The sequence below is a fragment of the Pezoporus occidentalis genome, unplaced genomic scaffold (assembly GCF_034315485.1).
Source record: "Pezoporus occidentalis ecotype Australia unplaced genomic scaffold, CSIRO_AGI_Poc_V1 ctg16, whole genome shotgun sequence".
NCBI lineage: Eukaryota > Metazoa > Chordata > Aves > Psittaciformes > Psittacidae > Pezoporus > Pezoporus occidentalis.
The window spans coordinates 8317502-8341771 of record NW_026913425.1 but is presented as its reverse complement, the minus strand read 5'-3'; the positions used below and the strand labels follow the sequence as shown (position 1 = coordinate 8341771).

The 24270-nt window shown below is 38.0% G+C and overlaps 1 protein-coding gene across 7 annotated transcripts in view; it reads right to left on the bottom strand.

Moving 5' to 3' along the window:
- RIC1 (RIC1 homolog, RAB6A GEF complex partner 1) overlaps window positions 1–24270 on the bottom strand; it is a 54099-nt gene that overhangs the window by 5689 nt on the left and 24140 nt on the right. For 4 of the 7 annotated variants that reach the window (XM_062612530.1, XM_062612522.1, XM_062612525.1 and 1 more), the window contains 19 exons: window positions 16930–17037; window positions 15717–15859; window positions 15354–15490; window positions 14742–14833; window positions 13564–13652; window positions 12426–12570; window positions 11865–11913; window positions 10578–10730; window positions 10047–10247; window positions 8927–8965; window positions 8568–8678; window positions 7888–7977; window positions 7168–7328; window positions 5937–6075; window positions 3952–4068; window positions 2335–3063; window positions 1854–2012; window positions 1628–1761; window positions 290–576 (listed from right to left, as the gene is read on the bottom strand). In XM_062612530.1, the coding sequence (XP_062468514.1) occupies window positions 290–576; window positions 1628–1761; window positions 1854–2012; window positions 2335–3063; window positions 3952–4068; window positions 5937–6075; window positions 7168–7328; window positions 7888–7977; window positions 8568–8678; window positions 8927–8965; window positions 10047–10247; window positions 10578–10730; window positions 11865–11913; window positions 12426–12570; window positions 13564–13652; window positions 14742–14833; window positions 15354–15490; window positions 15717–15859; window positions 16930–17037 (3083 nt within the window). The remainder of the gene's footprint in view (window positions 1–289; window positions 577–1627; window positions 1762–1853; window positions 2013–2334; window positions 3064–3951; window positions 4069–5936; window positions 6076–7167; window positions 7329–7887; window positions 7978–8567; window positions 8679–8926; window positions 8966–10046; window positions 10248–10577; window positions 10731–11864; window positions 11914–12425; window positions 12571–13563; window positions 13653–14741; window positions 14834–15353; window positions 15491–15716; window positions 15860–16929; window positions 17038–24270) is intronic. The other 3 variants (XM_062612528.1, XM_062612527.1, XM_062612529.1) reach the window with 3 other exon arrangements.

The window sequence follows — 24270 nt, the reverse complement described above, 5'->3', positions numbered from 1 at the left end:
TCTAGATACTATATAAGAATGTTGATATAAAAAGGGCAATATCCATGTTCAACTCAACATCTGCACATCTGAGAAAAGCAAGGAACCAAAATAGTAATTAGACTACGCAAGAGATGCTGTCTGTGCTGAACAGAATCCTTTCAAAAAACACACCCTGTGTGAGGAAACTGTGCATGTGGCAAGCCTCAGCCTCTTCTTTGCTTGGCTGAGGAACTAAGGACAGATTCAGACTGATGGGCACAGGACTGCAGGAGGGAAACCTAGTCTAAATCAATTCAGATTACAGCACCTGTCTTGTACTTTCCATTCTTGAAAGGTGAAGTAATGGATGAAGCTGGTATGACTGGCAATGGCCAGCGGAAATCCTTGTGGAGCTTTTTCAAAGCAAACACAAAATCCTCCACACGGGCAGCCCTGGCTCGTTCCTTGCACAGCCAGCCAATCAGCTCAAAGCCTAATTGAGCAGCAAAGCAACCAAGGTCTTTCAGCTTGATTTCTTCTAGCAGACGACGAGCATGCCGCCAGAGCATCATGTCAATATACATGTTCTCAGCACAGTCACTGTCTTTACTGCACCTGCAGACAGACCAGAGAGCAGTGACATTAAGACTGGTTAAACAGCGTTGTGGCTGCTGGCCACAACCACAGAACATCAAGTGACCAGAGTAACAGTGGGAGCTTTCTATATACCAACAAAACCAGTTTCCACGATTCCTTGCTATGTGTGCTCTCTGAAGAATCCCACTGCTTCAACAGGTAAGTGAAATAAGGGAAGGAAGTTACAACAGCAGCAGTGTCTCTAGAGTACTGAACTACTAGCAGTGCAGAAAAACAGTAAAGGAGTGAAAAAAGGTAGATGTCATTGCCAAGTAACGTCTGAGAAACCAGTTTAGAGAACAAGTCAAGTATTTGCCTAGAACTCTTCCTATCAAAACTTTTAAGGCAGTTTTTTTCTATGGAAAATTACTAAATAAAAGCATTTGAATTTGTACTAAGATTGTTCTGAAGGTCTTACATCCGGGAAAAAAGCCAAACCCAAGATAATAATGAATCCCAGCTCAGTGCTGCTTCTGAACATTAATAACACAATCAATAGGAATTAATGACATAATCAATAGGAATTTTGCATACAGCAGCTTAAAAGGGATTCACCCCAAGGTATAAAAGGCTCTATTTATGGCTTGGCAACACACTGCTAGATCAGGATATGCATGCTATCACAGTGCAGCATATACTATGATGGTGCAGTACTGTGAGCTCTTCAAGATGTATCTTTCAGCAAAACAGACCCTTCAAATATAAAGCATGCAGTCTTACTAGCAATCATAAATTACTACATGTTCATCCAGTGGATTTCAAGGCTTTTGGACAGCAATATCCATGTAAGCGTGCATGTGTATATACACATACAAACACACACACAGATAATTACATGTGTGAGAATATATTCTCCCAAGACTCAAAAGAGAGACACAGGTATTACAAGAGCTGGGAAAAGACAAATGCAGAAGGATGTGGAGGGAGGCTATGGCAAACCTATCATATAATGCACTTCTATAACTCAAATTAGTGAGAGAGTACAGTATCTAATGAAGTGGGTTAGAAGAGGACATTACCACCAATTTACCTTTTTCCAGATGGGCCAGAAGGCATACTCAGTGTTTTTGTCAAATTAAATTTGCTATGGAGATTCTCTGCAGACTGGGACAAACTAATGCTGCGATGTCTGAAGAACTCAAAGCCACTACTTGAACTAGGTTCCTAAAAATCAAGAAAAAACAAAGGAGCAAGCATGCTACACAAGATTAATCAAACAAGGCTTGATACTGGTATTTACTATTCTCCTCACAAACCTGAGTAGTTGGTGTTGCTGGTGGTGTCTCTGTTTCCCCAGAGCCAATGGCTTTAAGAAATCTGATCATATGACGACAAAGATCCCACTTTCCTTGCTCTAAGGCAGTATTAAACAGGAGAGTAGCATGTTGTCGGCTAACTGCTGGAACTTCCATATTCTGCAAGTAACAAAACATAATTCAGCCATTTGATTTTTGCCATCATGCAACAAAAGTCCTATTAAGTCAGGCCACACCATGTCACTTCCAAGTGTACCAGAGATTAGAAGCAGCAAATTTCATGCTATTCTTTTCCTTTTTATGACAGTAAACTAACTACTTACATTGCATGATACTCTCCTCCCCCCTTCATAACTGCACAATCTCAACAAAAAAATTGTTACATTAAAAATTTAACATGCATAATTTTGTTATGACAAATTTTTAAATACTATAACATTGGTAAATATCACCCCTTCTGCAATGTATGAGGTATCATTACCTGTAGAATAATAAGGTAAGAGGCAGCTGTGTCCAAGTCCTGGGCCATTAAGCACTCTTCAAATAAGTCCTTTGGATTCCCAACAGCAGCAAAAAGGTAATTCCACAGGGCATATTCCGTCTTCCTAGCACAATGAACAACTGTCTGCAGGAAGAGGGGGAACTCTGTAATGAACTTCGCCACAGTGGGAAGCAGAGGGTCGGGAATGGGTTCCCGCGAGGTAGCTTCTTCTTCCAGCACTTCATGAAGCATCAGCTCTAGTACATGAGGAAAGTACGGTAATGTGGCACAGGAGTGGGCCAAAAGCAAGGCTTGTTCACCGAGGTTCCTAACCAAAAGCTGGCGTAAGATGTGATGGAGGTAGATCTGAGAGGTCCTCTCAACAATGGAGAAAGGAAAGAGAACCTCTAAGTGTTCTCTAGCACTGGTTTGAGTGTATAAACAGTCATAGAGCACAGTGTCATTAACAGCACCAAGAACCAAGGCATCCTCAAACAAAACAGCCAGTGGGTATATGTTGATGTGGAAAGGCAGCATGATCCGTCTTGACAGAAAGGAATGCGGCTTTCGATGATCTCTGGGAAACAGGGGGAGCCAGACTTTCATACCTGATCCACCACAGCTGAGCCACAGAGCCTCCAGTAAGTGGCGCTTCTGCTTGTTGATCCTGGAAGTAGTCCACACATTTTCAACAGACTGGGCTAGGACAACTGGAGCACAAAAAGGCAGCTATGCAGGGGAGAGGGAAAAAAAAAATAAAAAAAACCTGTCAGAATTCATTATTCCTTCCCCCCCTCCTTTTTTTTTTTTTTCCCCAAAACATCTTACTAAGAACTCTTTTTTTTTTTTTTCAAGTAAGAACTGCTCTCTTCCAACAAGTTACTCCTAACTGCCCCCTAGCACCTGGGAAAACACCACTTATACTTGCATTAATTCAAAAGACAATTCTTTCTTTTTTTTAAAGCTCCTTATACTTAGCCAGGAAGCTGGAGGAGTGAGAATAAGGGTGGAAAATAAAAACCTACTCTCTGCTTCATCAGTTAGCTCAAGAGTTCAATCTAGAACTGACAAAAGTCCTACAAACACCAAATTAGCTACTGTTTGAGCTGCAAACAACTCTTCATTGAAACTTTTCCGTTTTTATTCCCACAAAGTACTTATTTAATGTAAAAGTGTTGCTCTTCAGCACAGAAAACTTGACAAATTCAGTCACTGATTTCTATTATTGTTGGTTTTAGGAATTTTGTAAACACACTCTGGAAAGAAATTTTTAGGTTCCATAAACATACAGAACAGCTTTAGATAGATTGGAGATTTTCTGTCATTACTGCATGTCAAATTTTGCACAGGACCTTTATGCTTAAAACTTGTACCTTTCGCTGCAATACAGGTAGTAAATACCTTAGTTTGACATCCACACAGTTAAGTACTCACATTTCAGATTCTTAGAGAAAAAAATAGATCACAGGAGTAGTGATTTACTTCCAGCCTCTAAATGCAAACTCTGCTTTGCATTATAGACCTCTCTTCCTCATGCCTGGACCACTCCTTCCTACAACTTCTTTACTGACTGACATCTTAGAAGCCATATGCAGTATCCCACAAACATTTACTCACATGCTTCCTTTGATTAGGATTATTATCCTTATCTCGTATCTGGGGTCCAGATCGATCCCTTTGCAACATGATTAGTTGTCCTGCTAAGTTCAGCATAATGCTTTCAGCCTCACAAGCCTAAAGATTAAAAAGTATTATGCAACTTAAGCTTTTTGAACACATCATTTCACACATAACCACAACACAAACCAGGAATAAGCAGAGTAAATTAACTGTACTGCCATACAGACATGACTACACCAAATTCAGTGCAGAGTGACTCAGAAAAAAACAAGAATTACCTACAGATTAATTTATGTAGTTATTGTGTAATAGAGTAAATAATAGAAGGTTTTACTGTTCACTAGACTCACTGAATGTGTTTATTAGACATGCACTTTTTATAACTATGTATCTTGGCATGGGCAAGCCATCAGCTTTTTAAGAAAAATAAAGCTCTGTATTCTTATCAGTATCACCACTATGATTGCCAGTATCTGACTTCAAAGACAAACACTGGTACAAAAGCCAAAAAGAGTTGAGTCAAAAAGAGTGTAGCCACATTTGTACAGCAACTAGAACTTTCAAGAATGAGAAGTATTCTTTTTAAAGATTTATCTCACAGTTGCTTCATGTTAATTTTAAACCAAGTCACTGGAGTTAATAGCATACTGTATTACGAAGTTTAGTTTTAAAACACCTAGAGGTAGAGGTAGGTAGAGCACCTGTATGGTAACTGCAGCACCAGGGGTTAAGATCACTGACAGGTAACAACACTGCAGACACATACACTTTGCTAAGTCAGACACATTGCTTTGTCTACAGTGCAGTGTCATATTGATTGTTAAAATTAATGCTTCTCTTTGATCAAATGGATTGACAAGGTTTGAAGATCCAGGTTCTTAGAAATAAAAGGGGTAGTATTTTTTTTCAGTCTGAAGCTTGAGTTTAAAATGCTACTGGTCCTCTAAAATGTTTCAGCTGCTTTTTCTCAAAATTTGGAAACACTATAGGGCAGGTAGTTCAGGAATAAGGACACTGTCTCACTGCAAGATGGACGAGAAAACCACAAGCATGCTGCCTTTTATGCACTTGTCTAAGATCCTCTGTGAGTTTCAGAAAATGTATTCAACACTGTGGAACACTAAATGAGAATGAATTCAAATAAGGAAGCACAAAACTTCAAATTTTACATCTGTGCTATTGCTTCCCTACCTGCCAGTGTTTTTAGTATGTGGAGAAAAAGATGCACCTTCAAATGTCTACAGGTCTGCCTCACAGACAATGCAACTTCCTAACTATCTTATGGTAGCTGCTCTAATAAAAAAAAAATACACACTCCATGCTGCAGTTGCTTAAATAGTTTGGCTTAATTTGTTTACACCATAGAGAGACAAAAAAAAAATACAAGTTGTCTTTGCACTGTGATTTCAGTGGCCTGAATAAATTTCGGAGTTTGGACAGGGCCTCACCTTCACACATTAGTCATTGTTTAGCTGTTGGCCTATCTCCTGAGTTACTAGTAACCAGTAACTAGTGGGAGAGATTTTCTCACTTAATTTTAGTGTAGCAAGAAATTGACTAGAAATAACCTTATATGGTCGTGGGTCTCCCCCCCTGTTTATTCTTGAGTAAGGGACCCTGTGCTGCAAGAAAGTCATACACTAATGCCATGGATTATTCTGGTGTTCAACTTTTGACACGTAACAGAGATACATAGCCTTGACACAGTTAAATTTTGTTTGTCCTACAAGATTTGAATCCACACTTTACAAGATGACAAAACAAGATATGAAATAGAAGTAAGAGTCTGGGGTTTATTTCTACACATCCCCACCCTCAATTCACACATAAGATGCCTATATACCAAGCAACAGAAAAAACACGTGCTGCATTTTACCACATGAAAGAACCACTGATCTATGATTCATTTACCAGTCAGGTAACCTTTGAGGATTAAGCTAAAAATTCCAGGCACCGATTCTCTTAATTTTGACCACTGTTACCTGCTGAGGCATCTTCAAGGTGATGCCAGTCTCTGTCCTCACTGATGTCAATGTAACAGACACTACAAGAAAAGGATGAGGAATATACCGAGACATAGACACTTCTTGAAGGACTTGGATACTGGCAGTAGGGTTAAGACTGAAAAAAAAGATTACTACACTTAGCAATTTTAACATAAAATTAGTATCTTGAAGTAAACCTAATGAAAATAAGCAACTTAACCTCAGCAAACAGTTTACTCTGCAGACCAAAATCACAGAATGGTTATGGTTGGAAAGGACCTTAATGTCATTTCATTCCAACCCCGTGCCGAGGTTGGAATGTGAGGGGTGCCTCACACTAGATCATGTCACCAAAGGCTCTGTTCAACCTAGCCTTGAACATTTTCAGGGATGGAGCAATGACCTTCCTCTAGCCAGGAATCCCACAGGCCCACATATGTACTATACATAGAATTACCAAATTAACCTAAGCTGGGCTACTCCATCTTGATAGTTCTGGGGAATATAGCCATGAGTGTTCAGACATTTCAGAGTAAGACATTTCAGTTTCAGGAAGTGGATTTTTGTGGAGTTTTCTTTGAAGAGCACTGAAAATATTTTACTCTGAAGTGGATAAACAGCTTGCTTTCTGATAAAAGAAAAGGTCCCTTCTTGCTGAAATCAATGCTGTAACTGCAGGAAAAATAACCTGCTTGGGCACTTCAAAAAACTATGCGGGAATCTCCTCCTTTAGTTCACTAACCTTAACTGTCTGAGTTGGCTCAGACAGTTGGCTCTTACATTGCTTCTGCTTTTGCCCCAAAATAGCTCCCCACAACCACATCACAAAATGAACTTCTCTATCTTTGCTACACCACCACCCCCCTCACCTGTTCAAACTTCTAATGTTATAAATACTTTTAATAAAAATTATTCAAATATGTGGGTGCCTTTTAGGAGCTTTTTACTTCTATTTACGTTCAGTTTTCAAGTTCCTAGAAGCTAGGACATATTTGTACAGACAGCTGGAAACATGCATACCTCAGTCACTGCCTCCAAAGCTAATGTGCATATCTGTAGGCATGCAAGTGACAACACTCATGAACTATCACTTCCGCGCACAGGTAACACTCAGCCCTCTGTATTTTAAAAATCTGACTCCACAAGTCATCAAACAACTTTGTATTATAAGAATTTACTCAGAACAGATTTACCAGTGATTTTAAAGCATTTTAGTACTGACACTCACCCTTCAGGCCTTCTCTCAATACTGTAAAGGCAAATGGAACAGTCTGCTCTGAACAATATTACCATGTCCCGGAAGACACTCAGTAGTAATGTGTCTGCTTGCACTTTGGTGATGTGCGCAAATGCATTGTCAAGATTGGATGTTCGCAGGTAGATTCTCAGCTACAAGAAAAAGGAGTAGTTTGAATACAGGTTCTGTCTACCCACAGACTAATAATAATTGCACATTCAATTACTTTCTTTTTCGCAGAATGGGTGTCAGGACACATTGTGTCAGCAAGACACATTATAGGGTTTTTGTCTCATCAAATGTTTTATCCATTGCATTATATTATTGCATCCAACGTGGTTAAAGAACAGCAGAGCCAAAACTGAAGTAATGAACAACAATCATAAGGAAGGAGTTTTATTCCTTAGTTTTAAAATGCAAAGAGTAAGTACAGCTCTTCTGCCCATCTAATTTAAAATCTTACAAAAGTGTCACAGAAACTGTAACTAGATACCTCAAACAGGTTTTGTGCTAACATGCAAAAATGTCACAAAGTTTTCAGAACAATGATTCATGGTAGGTAGTCAGCAGAGAATTATTTACATATGAATGAATAATTTCTGAAAATGACCAAAAGCCACCTATGTATCAATATTTCATATTTACAATACTACTACAGAACACATCTGATATTCTAAACATTATTATTTTACTTTGAAAAAAAATACTTACCTCTTCCTGACGATCATTTAAATTATAACATGCAAGAACAATGAAGTCATTCCACCATGCTAAGCCACCTGTTACCATCATATTTTGCTCCTGAAAAGAAAAAAGCACGCAAATTACATCTATCTATATTTATTTTTATATACTTATAGATGCACATTATACTTACAGATGTACATTCCATGGGTTATTTCCAAAAGCCATACATGAGCTATAGCTTTACCAATAACAGCAAGGCAATATATGTATATATGAAATTTTGTTATTTTAAAAAAACAAAGTACTGAAGAATAACATGTGAAGGACAAATATTATCTTACAAAACACAGAACCACAGTTCCTTATCCTACTGGCATCCATGAATCAAATTAGCTTTCTGCTTCTGCCCAGAATTTACAAGCTTGGCATGCAAAGCTGTGTCTCACACAAACAGGTAAGGCGCATGGGAGTGTCTGCCTAGATGCACTCAGATTCAGAAACCTTTTAATAATGAGACACATATTATTGTGCCAAAGCCACAACATGAGTGTTTCTGACATTTTACAAAACACACATGCAAAACCAGCATCCCTAATCCCAACTGTGCCTACAGGTTGTTTATGTGAAAAAATATATTTTTGAATTTTCTCCAAGAGTCACATTACAACTAAAACAACTTTATTCAAAGTACCGTAACCACTGACCTGCGTAATGTTTCCAAACAGCTTCCATTTTTTGGTGAGTAAAGAGTAATGTGCAAAACCAAACTTGCCAACAACAGCTACATTCTGTCCAAGCTTGTCAATCGCTGAAAACTATAGAAAGAGATGGAATTTATTTAGAATATATATTCCATCCAAGTATATCACTACAACGTAATATAATGTCAGAGTCAAAACCTGTAAAGTATGTGCCTGTTTTCTACTTTACTGCCCAAAACATATTCTTCTTTATGTAATTTAAAATAATGATTTCACCTTCCAGCACTCATCCAACCCTAAGGGACAGTTATAAAAACGCAGTACTTTTAAAGAACCAAGAACATATTCTTAAAATAACTCACCCTTATAGGCCAGTTGCTCTCTAGATACGTACTATGAATCTAAATAAATCAAAAAGAAAACAAAAGAAAATGAAAGCCACATAACTATACCATTAAAAGCATTAAATATATATATACCATAAGGACCGTTAAAGTAGTGATGACTTCTAATGTTCTAAAGTAATCTGTAAAACGTCCATGTTTTGCCAGAACACTGGCTTTGACATTTTTAATGTTGTGGTTTCTTTTTTAAATACAATTACTTCCCTCCTGCCCTTGGTCTGATACAGGGCAGAGAGGTGTTCTCATTACCCAGTCAGTGGCTGTTCTCATAGTTATGTTGGTCCCCACAGTCATTCCAATTGTTAGTTTTACTCCTACACAGAATGAGGATTTCCCCCTCCTATGATAGTTCCAGCTGTCAGGTCAGCTAAAGAGGAAATTCAACAGTATCTAGAACCTGACATACATGCCTAGAGTCAAATTCTATTTAATAACACTGACTCATTTACCATGTAAAACACAAAATCTTAGGACCTTTTGGAATCCTCTATTTAGAAAAATACATGCCAATTCAAGCATGGAGCACACACTAGAATTACAGATTAAAAGTTATTTAATTTTTCCTCTGTATTACAGAGAAGATAAAATCTGTCCCATTACTGCCCTTGAAAACACCATCTTCTCTGCAAGCTTGATAGTGTGGTGTTCTATCTACATGTTTAAACAGATGCCACCTAAGACTGCTTGAAAATACAGCCAAAGTCTTTATTTCTCAGTTGAATATTCTTAAAGCGATTTGTATAAACAGCAGAACAAATCCCTAAAGGATTTCTTGCATATTGTACTTATTCTCCCTTTCAAAGCACAGGAAAGTAATTTAACCACTTCCTGAAGTTAAAAAGACATTTAGAATTTTATTTTTTTTTAATAACTGGCTAGGTTACAAACTCCCTGCCACAAGGCTGAGATTCCTTTACCAATAACAAAAAGCTGTATCAGGAGAAACCCAAGAGGAAATAAAAAGACAATGACCTCATACTAAAGGAAACTGGTGACAGAGTGATGAGATCAGCTGCAAATTCCAGTCCTATAAACACTCGCAAGCAGAGAGCACATATGGGCAAGCAGCAACAATTACCTGTACAACATGCCAATGCCTATGTCCTAGTAAAGTGCTTAAACCCTGAGAATCTAAACTGCCATCTGAAAATGGGCCTCTTTCCCTGGTAGGCTTATGCTCAGAGTGTGAAGTATTTCTGGAACTCTGAGCCTGTGCTGCATCTCCACAGTTCAAATACAAGCGATCTTCTCCTTGAAGAAGGACTTGTTCCTGGTTACTCTACATTAAAACAAAACAAGAAAACAAAAGCAACCCTGAATTCCATGTACAGAAAACAAAGGAAAACACATGATAGAATAACAGGCTCTATATAAACACTATGAAAAATAAGCTTTAAGGCAGTTCTCAGTTTTTGTATCACTATGTACTAGTAGCTTTTATGTTACAGTATTGCATAGCAATATTTTCAAATCATGATTTTAAGATTCTATGATAAAAAATGAAGACCAGCCTAATGGCTGCAAAAGAGACTTAAAACCTGCTAAGAGAGAAATTCAGAAGTCACCTGAAAACTGCTCTAAAGTAAAGATATATTTATCAAAAACTTACCATACAAGGATTAACAGTGAGAGCACTCTTGATAAAATGAAACTGAAGAATACCAAATTGGCGGGCTTCGTTATATGTATCTCTTTCAGGCTTGATGTTTGAAGAAGAATTCCCATCAATAACCCACAGATGATACCCTTCTGATCCCCAAGTCTGAATATAAAAGAGTAACAATAATAAAAACCCAAACCAGCACCATATATTCTCAGAAAACAAGAATTACAGAAACTTACTGTAACTGATCTTGCGATAGACATGAGTCTGGTAAAAAAACACTTAGTGTTCTCAAAGGTATCAGAGGAATCACAAATAACCCATAGCAGTAAAATCCACTAACAATCCAGCTTATTTTTTTTATATTACAAGTATTTATTAAATTAAAGTAACTGGAAGACATCCACACAAGTAATTAAGACTGCTTAGTGTGCAGCTTAAGGAACTAAAAAAATCCATAATTCAGAATCAGGTATGAAAAGATCTTTATCCCCGAAGTCACATTGGTGGTTTATTCATTAAATTCAATAGTATCAGAATATCTGGGGTTTTAAATGGCACATTGTACTGTTCTTGCAAATATATATATAAATATATATATATATATATCAAATTGGGATTCCAGTTTAAAATTTATTATCTTCATAGCAAATAGGCTACACATTAAACAAAAAAAATCAAATGCTTTAAAATTATTGTAAATAATTAAGCATAATTTGTAAAAGAGGTCTTGAAGATTGTGCTTGATACTTATCACATCTTCTGATTTGACAGACTAGAAGGATTTCTCAGCAATTACTTTGTATTAAAACAGCAATTAAGTTTCTCTTGAATTCATATTCTGAGTTAAGCTACTTCAACGCCAAAGGTAAGCTAGTAATTTTGGGGAAGTAAGTAAGTTTACAGTTAGTGTTGTTCTCTGTCTCACTGTACTCTGAAATACAGCATGAAATTAAAAAAAAAAAACAAAGAAAAAAAAGAAAACAAAAAAGAGACAGAGAAAAGAAAACCAAGTGTTCACTGTTAGTAGCAAAAGCAAAACCAAGAAAATGCATGTCATGCACACTTTACAATCAGGCACATACATGGCAGAGGACATAGGGAAAAATCAGCTGTCCCTTTTTTCTTCTTCCTTCAATACAATATTTTTGTGAAAAAGTGTAGTAAAGGCATCTTACCCTTTGAAAGTAACAGAGCTAAAGAAAGCCAGTTTGATTTTCTGAAAGTGTTTTACTAAAAATAATTTAAAAATTATTAGCCATCCTATTACAGTATTTTTACATTCATAGTTACCATAGAACTGATCTTTAGAGGATCCTTTTTGGCACCATCAGACTGATACCTTAAAACCAGAACAGAACAAGTTTGAGTTTGGAAATAAATTAATCAAAATAAGAAATTACCTTCCTATCTTTATACTGTCAAATGGTTCAGTACTGAATCTCACCTGAAACTATAAAGCGTGTTTGATACATGACACTGCATAAAAGGCTATACTAGACACCTGACAATTGCATTAACTGTTTGAGTTGTGATCTCTGGACATCAGCACATTTTCAGCAAATATATACTAGCACTGAAGTAATTTTAGTATCTGCCTACTAAACCCTGTCTTTAGGGTAATCTGCTTTTATAGCCAAAAAGATGACTGCAAAAGAAAATAAATTTTTTTTATATTCAAATGATTCCCTCCTAAATATTATTCAATTATTCCAGTAACTAAGAAATTATAATGGAAAAGGATTTTAAAAAGCTAATTCAGTGAATTAGTTTCTAATTAGCAGACAGTGATTAAAAAAAATAAAAATAAAGGTTTCTAATAAAATATGTTACAATTTCATTAAAGATACTCACGCAAAATCACCTCCTAAAGTACAGATAAGTTGAGCACCAAAAACACTCCATAAGGACAAGCCTCCACATTCCCAGGTCACCATCACAACACAGCTATCAGGTGACCATCTGATTAGTTTAACAGGTCCTGTTTTATTCCAAATATCTGTTTAAAAAACAGACAAAAAATTACATATGAAAAAAATAAATGCTCTTGAACTGCTTTCACCGTAAGAGTAGAGACAAAAATACATGGAAGTATGTATTTCATTTTTCAATTAACTTTTTTGCTGGATTCATCAAACTGACCATCTCAAAATGAATAGGCAACAAATAAAGAATTCTTATTTCCTTTCCAATACATGTTTGGTTTCATAGGAAACTAAGAGTACATAAAAACAGACCAGAAATAAACTGTGCTATGACAAAACTACAGAAGTGTAATTCCAGTAAAATGATTTTTAGGACAAGAGAAGATTTTATATTCACTCTTGAAACCTCTTCCTTTGCCACTTAGCACAACTATAAAGCTCTGTTATTTACAAATTTGAATTTTCTGTTGAAACCTAACAGGCATATATATTTTCAGTTAAGGATGCAATTTACCCACTTCGTATGTTCCTCACTCAAAGCCTGCAATACTCATCACTATTGATGAAAAAATCCTACTGAGGTTTTGTTCTGCAGTTGAGGCAGGGATTCCTCAATTTTTTTCTGTACCCTACATGGCAATTGTTACAAGTTAATTCCAACCTCTATTATACTCATTATCAGTTTTGACAATAACCTCTCATTTTCTCAGATGAATAATGGAAATGTAATGTTAAGACTACATGTGGGAACTACTAAAATGTGCACCGTTTACAAACCAGAAGCAGCACTGCTTGTAAACTGCTAACTCTGATTCAAATCTAGAAAAAATAACAATCCCAAACCAAAACAAAAACCCAACCCCAGACCCTCACATATGGAACACATCCAAAAGTCAGTTAAATCCAGGCAGCTGAAAGAACAAGGGTGCATTACAGACATGCAGGAGTAAATACTAACTCCATTAGTGATAATGCAAACAACAAATAGTTGTTACCTAGCCAAGGATAAAAATATTTTTTAATACCCTAAGACCAGCTGGAAAATTCTAGCAATGAAAGTAACTCACCAGGATATTGTTTTGGTGTCAGCTCCAATTTATGAGAAAACTGCATGGCGCCAGTGGTGGTATCTACAGTATAAACCTGCACAGAGCCGCTGGAAGAGATTACACATGCTTTAGACAACAGCCCATTTAGATTTCTCATCAGTTTCAAGAGATTAATAAAACTTGCTTTTTTTCTCAACAATACCAAATTTATTTAGAACAGACACACTGTGTCAAGTAACACTCAAAAAACGCTATGAAGCAAAATTTTAAGATACTTCACAGAAAGCCGTGGAGGACCCAAAACACCAGCCCTAAAATAACCAATGCTCTAGGACTGTTTCATTCTCTGAAAATACAGATACACACACAATTCACATATATTTATGGCTTCCAACTGCAAGACAGTCAATGAGAAAAGTCAGTATTCGCTCAGTGCTAAAGTTTCATTAGGAGTGGACTAATGGATACTAAGAACAATGAATTACAGTAACTATTCTGTTTCAAACACCAACACACTATATTGTTACTACAACTATTTTGCAACCAAGAATACTACTTATTAAGAAGATAGTCAAAGACTAAACTACCCAGACCTTTTGAAATGCTCTAAAAAACCAAATTAAGACAATTAAAAACAAAACAAACAAACAAAAAAAAAAACACACAAAAAAAAAAACACCTGCACTCTAGACGAGCTAAAGCAGTATTATACAGGAGAAACTATCCTGAGTGCAATTAAAGGCACTTCTGCAACATTTAATTTCCAAATACAGTTATTCAAACAGGCAACATTTTTCCTGAGGAAACCAACACTTCACAGATCATTTTCTCAGTTGGGTGTGAAAGTGCTGATTCTTGCCCATTATTATTAACTGCTTAAAACCGAATTTATAATCCTGCTGTGAGATTAACTGGGACAGCAGCACTTCCCAACCCTCACCACTGGGCCATCCACCTTTTTATTTTTTCCCAAATGTCAACAGCAAGCGTCAGTTTCAATTGCAGTTCAAGTAAGCAATAATTTCTTTCCTTTCCCCTCCTACCTTCCTGACACATCAGATTATACAATCTCTAGAAAGGCTGATCATTTTCATCTTTGCAGCTCTTGCATTACAACTTCATAAAAAGACACTGGTATTTAAGCTTGACAATGAAATAATTTTTTCTCCCCATTGATCCAGACTTACAAAACTTACTTAGCACATCCAAATGCCATTAGCCTGTATTTGTTATTTACTGCTACGCAAGTTCCATCAATCACATCTTGTGCCCAAACACCATGAAGCTGCTGTAAAGAAAGGAATTCATAGGTTTTCTTGTGGGTTTTTTTTTTTTGGTTGGCTTTTTTTTTTTCTTAAACAATGCTTGGAAAAGGTTCATGTAAAACAAATCCTGAAGTATGCCTGTCATTATGAGAAAAAGTAGACTTGATTGTGGCTCAAAGGTAGAAATAGCTCCTATGATACTCTGCCATAGGGGAAAACACTTCTTACCACCTCACTTATAACTAGCAACACAGGCATTCTGTCACAGAAACAGTAAGAAGATCTAAGAACGACAGTAACATTTTGAAGCAATAACCGAAAATTAAATTTACTTTCATAGACAGGGACTAGCGCTAGAGCAATCTAGTTCAAAATTTGGTATTAAATATATAGTCTTGTTTTATGCTATCCTTAAGCAGCTGCTAAATTTTAGTTACCTTGCAGCTGAACAGAATTTAAAGCACAAAGCTAAGTGAAATGCAGAGACCAAGTAAAAACACATGTAATGCAGAGTACATGATAGAAATAGTAAAGGAAATATACCTCAGCAGTTAATCTACTTGACATTGGTGTAATGAAACCAACTCTGCCATCATTAAAAACGACCGCAAAACCATCAAGCGTAGCACAGTATTCCATATCTCTGATATAAACATCTTCAAAGCCCAAAAATGAACCTGCTGAGAAAATACCAGTAATTTAAAAAATTAAACACAGCAATATTGCAAACCCAGACTTTACAATTGTTTACTTATTACTTCACAGGAAAAAAATTTAAAAGGCTATTTTGTTCACATTTACAAAAGGCTTTTCTTATCCTGCTTGAGAACAGAGGTAGTATTTTATATTAGACAGTATTTCACTTATAGTTAACTACCGTAAGCAATAAAACCCTCCAAAACCTACCTCGAGAAGACTGCAGGTCCACAGAAAATGGAACTGTACACAGATTGATGGCCTTCCTCCCATTGGTCATACCATCCCAATGAACAAGATGGAGAAATCCATCAGCAGTAGCAACAAGGAGATCTTCTAACATGGACTGCAAACTAACAAACATATTTGTCATTCTCAAAAAACCTGCATATCCTACCAATACCACAGAAAAATCAATTAATGTAATAAACACCGTACTACTCCCTCCTGTATCAGCAACTCCATTAAGAAGTTACATCAAATAAGTTTCAAACTAAGTGCCTAAGTCCTCTAGACAGTAAAGGTACAAAGCTAACAAAATATGGTATGCACCTCTGTTTTTCTCCGGGAACCAAAATTCATGAACAGTTCTGTACTGTTGCAGTAATTGTTTAACTGGTATCTGAACTACTTTTGAAGAACATAAGACATTACTGGCAACAATTCACCTACAAAATTACTGATATTGCCTAGGTTGTAAACAATCCACAACACTTTCTTACCCATGGTCTAAGATCACTGATGAACCAAAAATTAGACTTTTCCTAACTCCTTCCCCAGACACCTCCAAAATTCTGAAAACTACTGTTAATCTACCTGTGTGCAGGTAAAAACCTGCAGCTTCTCAGGAAAGCTTTTTCCAGTATATACATTGATTTTCTCCTATGAGGCCTCTTCCCATACTGCACTGCGTTACTTTTCCACTCCACCCCAATGCTATAAGGTTTCACAAACTTTTCACACGCAACTACTTAGCATGTTCAAAGCTTACTTCAGGCAGAGAGTCACCACAAAAAAAAAAAAACAACAAAAACCAATAGGTAAAAAAAAGTTTTTTCAGGACAAATAGGACCCCTCTGCAGGCAGCTGGAGAAATGCTGAAATGCTACATACAGTTTTGCCCTTATGTCTCCATGAAATCTCTAATCCATACTTTGAGCCCAAGTACAAACACATTTATAGTAACATAATGAATACTTGTATATAGCACATATAAAATACCAGTACAGCCAAGCACAGACAGAATTCTTACACAGCAATTTACTTTCTCACCTCCTTACAATTACTATCAATAAGTATTTGTCCCTAGTATGAGCAGGTCTAAAAATTTACTAGAAGTTTACTCCATTCAATTTTCCCATCACTTTTTAACAAGTACCCTCTACATTCAAAAAAACTCTTAACATGTAACCAGGGAACATACCACGTGATAGAGGCTTGCAAGTCCAGCACTTTCTTCATTTCTAGACTTAATGAAGGAGCACATTGCTCTTCCTTATAGTGTGGGGTTCCCTTCAGATGTGGGCTTCCTCTAAAATAAAAAGAAAAATACTGCACTTGAAAAAAGATGTCCCTCAAAAAATACAAGAGTAACAGACTTGCATTCCCATGGTTCCCTGCCACACCCCCCCATATATATACATATATATATATATATACACACACACCCCCTAAACATTCATGCACAACCTGCCACAGGCAGCACTTGGTATCTAGGATATAGTTTTAGTGCAAAAAGTTTCGTCTGCCAATATCATCCTATATGCTATAAAGAGTATGTATACAAAATAAGATAATGAACAGAGAATGAACAAACCAATAGCTGTGTAGCCCATGTTAAGAAAATAAGTGATATGTATTCATGCAAATTCTGGTACAACAGAAATGGTATTCAACTGTTTCCGTTAATTAAATAGGTATTGAATTTTTAAGGATCTCCAATTAATTCTTTACCAAGGTACATTACAGATATTATAACCTGCAAAATGTTCATGTTCTTCAGTTCCTTTTGCCAGATCAATATTTATATTATTAATTTAGCATGCATAACCCAACAGGTACACATTTATTACAATAATTCTTAAGAATATATGTCCCTATAGCAAATTAACAATAAACCTAAGAATTGCTAAGAGATAATTGAGCACTGATTCTCTTCCTTCACATAGACCATAACACATTATCATTTTATAGCAAAACACAAATATAGTATCTGTTAATTCTTTGATATACACCTTATGCAGCAAGAACAAAGATATATATAGCTAAGGTAGTCCCAAGGCAACCTTTGACATTCTGCAGTTAGCAGATGGAAGTAGTACTATCTTTCCAGAACAAAGCCATGGTGACTATGCAGGATTGTAGAGAAAGATGAGAAAAAACAGTGTAAGGCTAGTTAATCTGGCATCCACAGAGGGGGTAACCTGTATAAACATTAAATTATTAAAATGTTTGGTAATTACAAAATATGGCTGTCTTGGGAAAGAACAGGCCTTCAAGTAAGCTCTTGTGGACTGACAGGAGGCCTGAAATAAAAAGGTGACTAATACTAGCACTGTGGGTTGTTTTGTTTGTTCGGTTGGGTTTTTTAACAGTAAATGAGGCTGCATTTCTTAAAGTTCACGAAGCCACATCCACCTGATTTGGCCTGATATTTTTTTAGAGTCAGGGATTTCAAAGGTAAAAAAGTATAAAAAAAAAATCATTCAGGATTAATTCCTTCACTATCTGCAAAGCAGTATCACATCCTAGGGACGAAACACCTGCAAAGCCCCAGGTGCTTGGAGACATGTCTTTCAAGCCATGTAGACATACAGGTCCTGACATTATGCTCCTACATAGTAGAGCAAGATGAAATGACTCTGGAATCAGTGATAAAACTGAATCCTGTAAGCAAACAATGAAAACTGAGAGTAAAGGGGTTGTTTAATGTCTGTGCACAAACAACCCACTATGTAACATGCCTGTTGTAACTGACTGAGATACATAACCAAACATAAACACAGTTTCTCCACAGCACAGCCTTTAAAGCCAGAATAGGAACAGCATGGTTTAAAAGATGTCTTTTTCTGGAAGAGAAATTTCAAGTCTCCATGTGAGCAGGCTTCTTTTTCTTTTGACATGCTTGATAAAAACAGTTTACAAGAGTAGTTGAATATCTGCAGTTTCATGAGCTAGGGGCAGCAATTTTTTTACCACCTGCAGAGCCACCACCATCATGATTGAAACTCCCAAAATATCAATATGTTAATTCACTGCTTGTGACTACATCAAACTCGTCAATTCAAAAAGAAACCCTTACTATGGGTGCGAATGAGGCACAAAAGTACATTCCATACACAGAGCTCACATCTGCATGAGTCAGCCTTACTAGTTAAGTTACTTTGACCTTTAAATGAAGAATGTACACTGCTGACAAAAGCAGGAAAGAATGTTTGGCCTGGGTTGCCACATCAGCATCTGCTACACTTGCAGCCAAACTTCAAATAACTCATTTTTGCACAAGAATTGAAAGAGACACATTCCAACAACCAACCAGCTGCATGTCAAAACAAATACAATCACTTCTATTCACACAGCATCTGTTACGGTAACTAAGACTGTGAATAAAAACTCCTAACACACAGCACTGAGAGTATCTCCCAGTGCATCTGCAATCCAAGAAAGCCCCAGTCATGGCAAGATTAGGAATGCCAGGCTGGTTTTTAAAGGTAGAATACAAGTGTTATGGGGAGGTTCCATACCTGACATTGAAGACCTAGGTGTACTTTTAGTATCACCAGTTCATTCTCTGTTCCCTATTTAGCATGTCATTACTGATAAGCTTGTTTGCATAAAACAGCGCACTATACAGTGCAACAAAATGTCTTTCATGTGTTGAAAGCCTACATAACTGTAACACATGAATCACCCTTTAAACATGGGTAATCAGGGATGGTAAATGTAAGTCTACCTGTCCTGGGTTCAGCAGTAGCAGTCATTTTTCTCCTTAGTAGCTGGTACAGTGCTGTGTTTTTGACTTTCAGCCTGCGAACAGCGCTGATAACACTGATGTTTTCAGTTGTTGCAAAGTCATGTTTGCTCTGACCAAGGACTTTGTGAGTCTCATGCTCTGCCAGGGAGCAGGGGAAGCCGGGAAGAAGCTGAGACAGGATACCTGACCCAAACTAGCCAAAGGGGTATTCCATACCACAGCATGTCATACTCAGTACATGAACTCGGGGGGAGTTACCCAGAAGGCCCAGATCGCAGCTCAGGTCAGGCTGAGTATTGGTTGGCAGGTAGTGAGCAGTTGTATTCTCTTCCCTTGATATTCCCCTTATCATTATTATTATTGCTGGTAGCAGCAGTGGTTTGTGTTATACCTTAGTTACTGGACTGTTCTTATCTCCACTCGTGGGAGTTACATTTTCGATTCTCCTTCCCATCCCTCTGGGAGCAGGGGAAGGAAGGGAAGGTAGGGGGTGAACAAGCGGCTGCATGGTTCTGAGTTACCAGCTGGGCTTAAACCACACTACCTTAAACAGCTTGCCCTCTTTCTCCGAACTCCCATTTGCTCAGTTTTCCTCGCATTATCCCTTTTCTGCTGTTCAGTTCTAACCTGATTTCACCAAAATGAAAGAGGAGCCTATAAATAAGTGAATTGTGAAAATTCTTAGCATGATTTTTTTTTTTTTTTTTAAATTCATTTGATCTTACAGGGAAAGATCTGGTTCTGGATGTAACTGATCCTGTTAGAAAAAACTGTAAGTTCAAACTATGATGCAAGATGCAACAATGAGAAAATGGAGAAGAGCATTTAAAAACCCCAATAAAAGAAAACAACCTAATAACAAAAAACCCCACACACGCTAACCCCCACTCTCACCAAACAATAAATCTAAATTCAAGTAAGACGTACCAGCATGCCAAAGCGCAGTCAGCTAACCTCTGCTATACAGATACGAAGAATTTCCTCTGAGTGTGTTATCCGGCATGGGAGAAGGTTGAGGGAGGAAACAGGACACCAGCCAGCTATTTTTTGTGGCAGAGTAGTACTGCACTCAGGTCCTTCACTACACGCACAGTGGTTAAGTGATACAGTATAATCCAGTCAAAACTCAGCCAGAAATATCATTACCAGACTTAGTCTTTGCTAACAGAAGCAACTAAGAAATACTTACAAAGTTAATTACAGCAGAATCTGAAAGGATGTATTTAAGGACTTCTTCATAATTTGTAATTAAAGTATTTAATCATTTAGTCTGTTCCAAGAAATTCAAAACAATGTTTTGGCTTTTCAAAATAATGCATGCTGTTTTCTGCTTATCACTGGAAAATTCTATTCAAGGATCACCTGCTACAAGCTCAGGAGTGTTGCATCCCAACCAGAAGGAAGTGCAGCAGGAGGGCCAGGAGACCTCCTTGGATGGATAAGGAGCTCCTGAGAAAAATTCAAATGAAAAAAGAGGCTTATAATAAGTGGAAGCAAGGACAGGTGGCATGGGAAGAGTACAGGGATGTTGTCCGGGAAGCTAGGGACCAGGTTAGGAAAGCTAAGGCTCAGTTAGAATTAAACTTAGCTAGAGGTATTAAAGACAACAGGAAGGGATTCTACAAGTACATAGCAAATAAAAAACAGACTAGGGAGAATGTAGGCCCCCTCAGGAAGCTCTCAGGAGAACTGGCTACACAGGATTTGGAGAAAGCTGAGGTTCTGAATGACTTCTTTGCCTCGGTCTTCACTGGCAAAGGCTCTGACCACACCACCCAAGTCTTGGAAGGCAGACGCAGGGACTGTGAGAACGAAGACCTTGGGACCACTGTAGGAGAGGAACTGGTTCGAGACCATCTTAAAAATCTGAATGTGCACAAGTCCATGGGTCCTGATGAGATCCATCCGCAGGTCCTGAAGGAGCTGGCAAATGAAGTTGCGAAGCCACTGGCCATCAGGTTTGAGAAATCGTGGCAGTTCCTGATGACTGGAAAAAGGGAAATATAACCCCCATTGTCAAGAAGGGGAAAATGGATGACCCAGGGAATTACAGACCAGTCAGTCTCACCTCTGTGCCTGGCAAAATCTTGGAGCAGATTCTCCTGGAAGGCATGCTAAGGCACATGAAAAACAGCAAGGTGCTTGGTGACAGCCAGCATGGCTTCACTAAGGGGAAATCCTGCCTGAACCAATTTGGTGGCCTTCTACGATGGGGCTACAGAACGGATGGACAGGGGTAGAGCAGTTGATGTCATCTACCTGGACTTGTGTAAAGCACTTGACACTGTCCCACACGACATCCTTGTCTCTAAATTGGAGGGACATCAATTTGATGGATGGACCACTCTGTGGATAAAGAACTGGCTGGATGGCCCCAAAGAGCTGTGGTCAATGGCTCAATGTCTGGCTGGAGACCAGTAACGAGTGGCGTCCCTCAGGGATCGGTGCTGGGACCGGTCTTGTTTAACATTGTCATCGCTGACATGGACAGTGAGATTGAGAGTGCCCTCAGCAAGTTTGCCGATGACACCAAGCTGTGTGGTTCGGTTGATACCCTGGAGGGAAGGAATGCCATCCAGAGGGACCCTGACACACTTGTGAGGTGGGCTGATGCCAACCTCATGAAGTTTAACCATAACAAGTGCAAGGTCCTACACCTGGGTCAGAGCAATCCCAGGCACAGTTACAGGTTGGGCAGAGAAGAGATTCAGAGCAGCTCTGCGGAGAACAACTTGGGGTGTTGGTTGATGAGAAAATGAACATGGGCCGGCAGTGTGCACTTGCAGCCCAGAAAGCCAACCGTATCCTGGGCTGCATCAAAAGGAGCGTGACCAGCAGGTCGAAGGAGGTGATCCTGCCCCTCTACTCTGCTCTCGTGAGACCTCACCTGGAGTATTGTGTGCAGTTCTGGTGTCCTCAGCATAAAAAGGACATGGAACTGTTGGAACAAGCCCAGAGAAGGGCCATGAGGATGATCAGGGGACTGGAGCATGTCCTGTATGAAGACAGGCTGAGGAAGTTGGGGCTGTTCAGCCTGGAGAAGAGAAGGCTGCATGGAGACCTCATAGCAGCCTTCCAGTATCTGAAGGGGGCCTATAGGGATGCTGGAGAGGGACTCTTCATTAGGGACTGTAGTGATAGGACAAGGAGTAACGGGTTAAAACTTAAACAGGGGAAGTTTAGATTGGATATAAGAAGGAAATTCTTTCCTGTTAGGGTGGTGAGACACTGGAATGGGTTGCCCAGGGAGGTTGTGAATGCTCCATCCCTGGCAGTGTTCAAGACCAGGCTGGACGAGGCCTTGGGTGATATGATTTAGCGTAAGGTGTCCCTGCCCACGGCAGGGGGGTTGGAACTAGATGATCTTAAGGTCCTTTCCAAACCTAACTATTCTATGATTCTAATATATATTCTTATATATACACATACATACACATACATACATACACACTGGAGAATTCTAAGAGATAAATCTTAATCTAATGCTATATTTAAGTTTCTACCCTAGGGTAATCATAGTAATACAGGGAGCTGTTATGGCTGTATAATAGTTTAGAAGAGTTCAGAGATCCTTTCACAGCCAACAAATACCTTTATAGCAAATACTTTACACAAACAAGGTAAAAATTTGTACATTACTCTGCAGCTACAATATTCCTAACTTTTGCTGCTGAAGTAGTTTCTTCAATAGTACCTTTTGGTAAAAAGGGCAAAAAATCCCAACACTTTGATGCTTCCACTATTAAGAGCGTTATATACGAGGAGAACTGGGCAAACAATTGTTTCTAATGAATTTACACCCCCAAGAACTCTGAGTTGCTTTCCTTGAAGGCACAAAAGCAAAAAGCTGACAGCTGCCATTGCTGTCGGATTAGAAAAATTACACAGTGTTTATCAACCATTTTAAAATAATTCCTGTGCAGACTTCAGTTTGTGAACTGCCTGTACATCGAAGGACTTTTAATACCTGATTCAAAGAGTCTCTAAACATGTGATTCTTCACAATTTCCTGCCCACCACGCTTTTAAGGAATGGTTCTTAAACAAGTAAAACAAGTTACAATATAAGCTTTGATTTCCATGCAACTAGCATTGTCTTCTCACTGCAAATATGCTGCAGGCAGTCACCAGCTGAAGATGAAATATGTCCAGTTGGATCCAGAGCTGTATGCACACAGATTGGCAAGAGCTGGGCAAATATTTAATGAGAGTATATGGAAACAACTATGAAGAATGAATAAGGGTTTAAAAAAGCAATTCTTAGTACAGCCTTTTCTACCCAATTGAGTAATAACAGGTTTCTGTTGTTTGAGAATGGAAATAACTAGCTAGCCTATTAATCAACTATTTATGAAAAAGATAAATGTTTTACTGAATTACTATTCCACTTGCAAAGATTTCTTGATGAGATTTTAAACCTACTGAGCCACAAGGGCTAGCAAGTGCCATAACGGTTTATAAATTCTACAACTGACCTAGTTTTAAAAATACATTTTCCAACAAATGCCAATTTACAGGGAAAACCACTGCTGAAGTTTAGCACAAGCTTAACTCCAAACAAAAATTATTCAGTAAGTTAATTAACTGTATACCTCATCAGTTACCCTTGCAAAGTTTGAAGTTCAAAACTTGTGTACACACTAATCTTAGGTCTGCTGAATCAGGAAAAAATCCTGATTACTGATGAGGTAATTTATGGCACCTATAAACCATGTTGCTATTGAAAAGGAAAAAGCTTTGAAAAGAGCCAGAAAGAGTAAGACATGAATACAGTAACCAGACATACAAGCAA